Raw genomic sequence first — 6,104 nt, 5'->3', positions numbered from 1 at the left:
GGGGGGGGGGAAGAACAAAACAAATTGTCTTGGAGAGATAGAATGTAAAATAGAAGAGTTAAATAAGAAAAAGGTCTTCAGGAATACAACCTGCAAATATGCATATACAAAATCAAGAAAATTAAAACCACAAGCACGTTCACTAGAGTGTTTTGCAGCAGAGAAAGTCCTTGGTACAACAAACACAAGCTACAATTACTAATATAATGTTGTAACACATAGTTACAAATGTGTAGAGAGAAGTAATTACATGTGAGGCTGGTGAGATGCAGAACTAGAGCTACAGGTGAAGATTCCCACAGAACTAAGAGAAATAACAATTCTGAACACAAGGACAGCAGTACTGAATACACAGAAACATGAACCCTTGGATATCCTACAGATATACACAGAATATGTATACATATTATTGGAGCTGTCTCTACTCGTCTCTGGATCAAGAAAAACTGATAAATTATGAAACTGAGTTCACAGCATTGACAGAGATGGAAGAAGCAACAAGTCAGAATAATGTAAGACTACAGCTATCAAGAAGCAAGTCAAATAGCACAACGGGACAGCAATTCAGGGAGTTCTCCACCTCTATAGGTGTCTGCTTCCTGGAAGCCAAAATCCAAGCACAACAGGAAACAACACCTTGACCTAGCCTGAAGAAACACCCAGTTGCAAATTCAGAAAGTGAATATTTACTATTGGGTTTTATGCTCAAGGGACAGATGTGATAACAAAAAGCAATGGTATGACACAAGCAGTTAGAAAATATTATTTTAATAAAATGAGAAAATTAATCAATTCCCTATCATTAAAAGTAAAACTGTATGGACATTATTTGAGGGACCACTGTTTTCCAGAATGCATATGTACATTTCTGACCTGCTCCTGAACCAAGAATGCAAGAAATAAATTCTAGAGTTAAGTGGCAAAGTGATAGACAACATGCAAGACAAACAGGACAAACAGAAAAAAAAAAAATCTTCCCAATTTTGAAATCTGACATTTAAGACAACTTTTATGCACCACCATGCAAGTAACAAAAGGAAACATGAAAATGATAGAAATTTATCTTGAAGAGCAGATAGAGGCAAGAATGAAACAAATTCTTTGAGTTCATCAGAAGATAGAAACCTACCAAAGAATGTGTGGGCTCTATGGATCATCCAAAGTTAAGGGAGGAAAGGAGACAACAGGGGCAGTGTTGTGACTCTAGTAAATTTAATTGCTGAAAGTGGGGAACTTCTTAAACTAGATATAGTTTTTCCTGATCAGAAAGAAAAAGGAGAGAACAAAAACAGTGATTAAATCACTTAATAAATAAAAAATTATTAAGCCCCCAGACCCAGATGGCTACATGGAATGAACTGAGTTTAGGAAGTATCTAAGCCACCAAGAAAAAATGTGCAATTTCATTAGAAACAGTTATTGTTCCAGAGGACAGGTGTACAAAAAATACAAAATAAGTGTTTAAAAAGTTGTAAGAGTAATGCATAAAAATGTAGACAAGTCATGGACCTCACAAATTATCTCAGACTATAATTTAAATAATAATACAGAAGACTAATAAACCAACACCACAGCTTAAGAGCATCTACCACATTATAATTTTTTTGTAATAAAAATGTCCCTTTAATTTCCCTTTGATTCTCTTCCCCTCATTTCTTTGAGAATTCTTTCATAAAGTGGTAGATAACAGGCAATCAGTCAAAATAATGTAGCTAGACTGTCAAAAAGCCTTAGGCAAGGGAACAGACAAGAGCTATTAAAGAAAGCAAGCAGGGAGGGGCTAAAAGGAAAAGTTTTATTGTGGAGCAGAAGCTGGCCTGAGAAAAAGACATAGATATGAGATTTTAATTCTTGCAAACAGTTAGCAGAGAGATACTTAAAGGATACTGAGCCTGGTCACGTTGATAATTGGGCTGGTTGAGCCCATGACAGGATAAAGTGTTAATGACAAACTTCTTTTCATACCTACAACATGAAACCTGGTTTCATTGTTACAGCTGTAGTTCTTCCCTTCCTCTCTGCCCCACCTCCATCCTTTCCCCTCACTGTTTCCCTTTCAAAGGCAGAAGACCCTGGGCTGGCTCTCAGCCCTTCATCTTTAAGCCTCAAAACCCTGCTCTGCCTTCACCCCTGAGAAGCCCTGGTTGGCTGTAGGCAAAGGGCATAGAGGTGAATGAGATCTGATTCCCTTTCTTTGGCTTGTATAATCAGGATGTCACACAGCATTAGGACAGTAAATTTCCACCAACACCAAGACAAGGTTTAGTCTCCCAAGCTATGTAGGACTAGAAGCCACAAATGGAAAATTCCCAGATTTTAATCCCTGTCTATTTACGAGTCCCAGACAGTGTAAAATACGGGCTGGCAGCTTCATCACATTTAAGTTAGCCAGTTGAAGCTCATTTCAATGCTTCCAACTATGAAACATTTCTTCCCATTTCCAGAATCACTTAGCTCATTCTCCTGACCTTCCAGAAGCCTTGAAGACCCTTTTATCATTGTGTTGTCCATGTAAACAATCCAGCACGTACCATCCTATCTGTTTCCAGCTTACCCTGCTTTCATAAACAATTTTCTGCAATAGGCTTACTCAGACTTTTGTTAACCTCGGACCGGCCCTCTGTGCAACAGTTCTGTGTTGATTTTCTGTTTATTAAACTATCTGTCAAAAAGTAAACCATGAAAGAGAAGGAAGTGCAGATGGCATCGACTTAATTGTGTTAGTCAAGACCAGGAGTGGCAGTGAAGAACATGTGACAGAGCTATGTATGTTAAGTCACCACAGCGGCAAATGGAACTCCATATGGAAGACTGATAGGAAAACTAAGCTGAGGGTAGAGAGAGGGAGAACATAAAAAATCTGCAGACCTTGCAAGTGGCACTATCCACCCCCCTTGAGAAAGCCTTTGTCGCAAACAGGCTAATGAAAACCATTGTTCAGTCTCTGGTTGTGTTGACAAAGGAGAAGCAGGAAATTAGGATGCAGGAGAAATGAGCTGGTAATGTATACAGAGAACCCAGATACTGCTTCATCTGGAATAATGTAAGCAGATCTTGCCTCTGGCATCTGCAGAAGGAATCACAAAGCTGGGAAAGAGAAGTGGGTGATGAAAACAATTAGGGGCCTGGAAACATTCCCATGGAGGGACCGAAGGGATTGAGTCCCTTGGCTTTAGGAAGAACGTGAATGAGAGGGCAGTAAAGGTTTGCAAAATAATTAATAGCCTAGCAAGGGCAGGTTGTGAGAACTATTCTCAAACCTCGTAACAAAGCAATGGACTGAAGAAATGGGAAAGGCAGTGAGACTGAGAGCTGAGCAACACTCAAAGGGTCTGCATGCAAATATAAAAACAAAATATCTGGAACTGTTGCAAAGACTTTGTGGAACAGATAATAAGCTTCATGTTTCAGGGCTGAAGCCGGCCCTTGCTTATAAGCAATCAAGAGGAAGGCCCTCAGGGTAAAGAGATTACTCCATAGATGTTTCCATGGTACATCCCTCCTTCCTTTGGAACATCTGGTGCTGGCAACTGTCCAAAATGGGAGATGGGACTAAGAGACCCTCTCAGGCCCGATACATTTGGTAATTCCTGATTGCCTAAAAATCATTCTAAACTGTAACTTCATTGTTATTCCCTGTGAGCAAACAACTTCGATGCTCTTTATTACTCAGCTCTCCATTTTAGTCCCATGAGATTTTACGAGCCAGATGCTGCACGTGTGTGTGTGTGTACTTAAGGAACACTTCATGACTCCGCAGTTCCTGTATTACCTCAGGGCTTATCTTTGGGGACTCTGCATTAACTGGAATGGCTTTTTTTTCTCTAGCCTCCACAAGTTCAGCCGGCATCAATGAAATCTCAGACTGGACCTCAGCTTGCACAACTGTCACAGCCACGGCCTCCTCCCCAAGGTACAGTTCTTTGGGACCCATGACAATGTGTAATGTGAGATTTTTTTTTTTTTTTAAGAAAGAAAATGAAAGCTATCGGGATAAAGATCTCACTCATTGTTACAATTCACCAACAAGCAGGTAGCAAATTCAGCACGCTGTTAAAGCAGCTGCTGTTATATTCCACAGCAGCTCAGAAAGTGGGGTGAAACTTTGGTACAGATCCACTGGACACTGCTGGTAGGACTTTGTTCAGCAAAGTGAGGCCACTTGAACTGGCCCTGGAGCAGGACTCTGGGCACAGAGTGTATTTGTGTTTGCACAAAGCTGAGTGGCTACAAGAATTAAGAAGTGATGGGAAGATGCTGATGCCACCAGGCTTGGAACAGACATCAACATGGTGATGCCAGGATCCTTGATCCATCTGTCCAGATGTTTCCCTGTCAGCAAGAGCACACTCCCAGCTCCTCCTGACAGCAGATTCATGACTTACATGGTTGGTCAGAACAAATTTGGTTTATTGTCCTGATTTACACTGAGGTGATGAAGCACAGTGCTATCTCATGGATACCCAGACCACACCAACTACTCAATTCACATAACCAATTAGACCTTCCTTTTTTGCCACCTTTGTGCTTTCCTTTCTCCGCCAAAATCTCCTACCAAATTAACACCCACCTCCAATTAACTTTTCCTCATCAGTCACAGTTTTGCTGTAACCAAAATTTGCTATTTCAGATACCAAATGCATCTACATATTCTTGGTATTACATGCTATTGCTGATTGATGACCTTGGAATTGCTGGCTTTGCAGGATCCTACTTCCCCATCCGTCTCCAAAACTCCCCTTCAATTCTCTGTAAAGTTTTTTCCTCATGTTAACTCCCCACTGACCACCTGTGAAATCCAGCCAGCCCTCCCAATGCTATCTGTAACTTTTGTCAGCTTCTCACACTGTTATCTGTCATGTCCAGCAATTTCTCATGTCACTTCCAATTGTTTTCCACATCCTCTTCAGTTTTGAGAGTCTGCTACCAACACAGCTGAAGCCACCTGCTGATAATGCCGGAACAGATGTATGAATAGCAACAGGGTGCACAGCCTTACATCAAACTGCTGGGCCCATGAAGGGACTGCTGACCCAAACCAGCAGATTCAGCTTTCACTTCCTGCAGAGGGTTGGTTCTCCAGCAACTCTTCCTTCCCAATGCAGGAAGTGCTTGCTAAGGATAAGAAATATTAGTTACATGGAAGAGTACAGCATGTTGAAGTGACTCCCTTTGGGGAGAGTGGCAGAGCTTCTTCAGTGCTGAAGGAGGCAGAGAAATAGACAACACTAGAGATGTGGGCACGTCATCAGTGTTAAGCCTATAAAAGAGGTTTTCCCTTATCCTTCTGCATGAAGCTACCCTGAATAGCCTCTCCCCAAAGCAAAATCCATTCTTCCATAGAGATGCTCCTTGCTCATTGTCCACCACATGCACTTCCTCATGTTTACATCTACATGTACCTTTCAGGTGGACCACGCCAGCCTCAGGGACCTCAGCCTCCACGGACAAACGCACCTCCACAGCAGCGGCTCTCTCCTCAAGGACAGCAGCCCCAGAGTCCCCAGTCCACTTCACCTCAGCAGCAAAGGTCACCTGGATCTCCACAACAAGTCCGATCTGCAACTGGGTCCTCCCCAGTCCAGGCTTCCAAGGCAGGCATGTTCCCTCCACAGCAACCTAGACCTCCTGCTCAAGGCCGGGCTCCCAGCCAGCCAAGCCCCACTGAAACAACCAAGCAGCAAGCCACCCCGCAGCCGCATCTGAAGTAGGTGCTCTGTTAAACCACTAATATCTGCAGATATTAGAATAAGGCTGACAAAGTACCCTGAGCTGGCATGAAGAATCTATCACATGTTGTCAGGCAACAGTTCCCAGGGACAAAGGCCTGGACAACTGACCCTGACTTCAGAGGTATATATATGCCTGGGCATAACAGGCCACCATTGAACTGCTGTCAGAAAGAACAAGTTGTACTTCACATCTCTAAGATTTCACATCCTTCCTCACGTTCATGTGCTCATTGTTTATTATGTGCTCTACCCTGGCCGTATCAACACTGCCCCGACCTTCCCAGCAGGGTGTATACTCCTTACAGGCTGTAATCAGCACATTATTAGTCAGAGAGCTCAAGAGTCATTCCTCCACTATTCCCTGAATGCAGG

At 42.5% G+C, this 6,104-nt stretch overlaps 1 protein-coding gene across 1 annotated transcript in view; it reads left to right on the top strand.

Annotated features, from left to right (window-relative positions):
* LOC104522490 (synapsin-3) overlaps positions 1-5,707 on the top strand; it is a gene marked incomplete at its 3' end in the record, with an annotated part of 30,096 nt that extends 24,389 nt beyond the window's left edge. The window contains exons 6-7 of the mRNA XM_029084200.1: positions 3,829-3,913; positions 5,410-5,707. Of these exons, the coding sequence (XP_028940033.1) occupies positions 3,829-3,913; positions 5,410-5,707 (383 nt within the window). The remainder of the gene's footprint in view (positions 1-3,828; positions 3,914-5,409) is intronic.
* Positions 5,708-6,104: the final 397 nt, after the last annotated feature.

This window comes from Antrostomus carolinensis, unplaced genomic scaffold (assembly GCF_000700745.2).
Source record: "Antrostomus carolinensis isolate BGI_N321 unplaced genomic scaffold, ASM70074v2 scaffold17170, whole genome shotgun sequence".
Taxonomy (NCBI): Eukaryota; Metazoa; Chordata; class Aves; order Caprimulgiformes; family Caprimulgidae; genus Antrostomus; species Antrostomus carolinensis.
The sequence above is the reverse complement of the archived record's forward strand: the minus strand, read 5'-3'. Positions and strand labels throughout refer to the sequence as shown.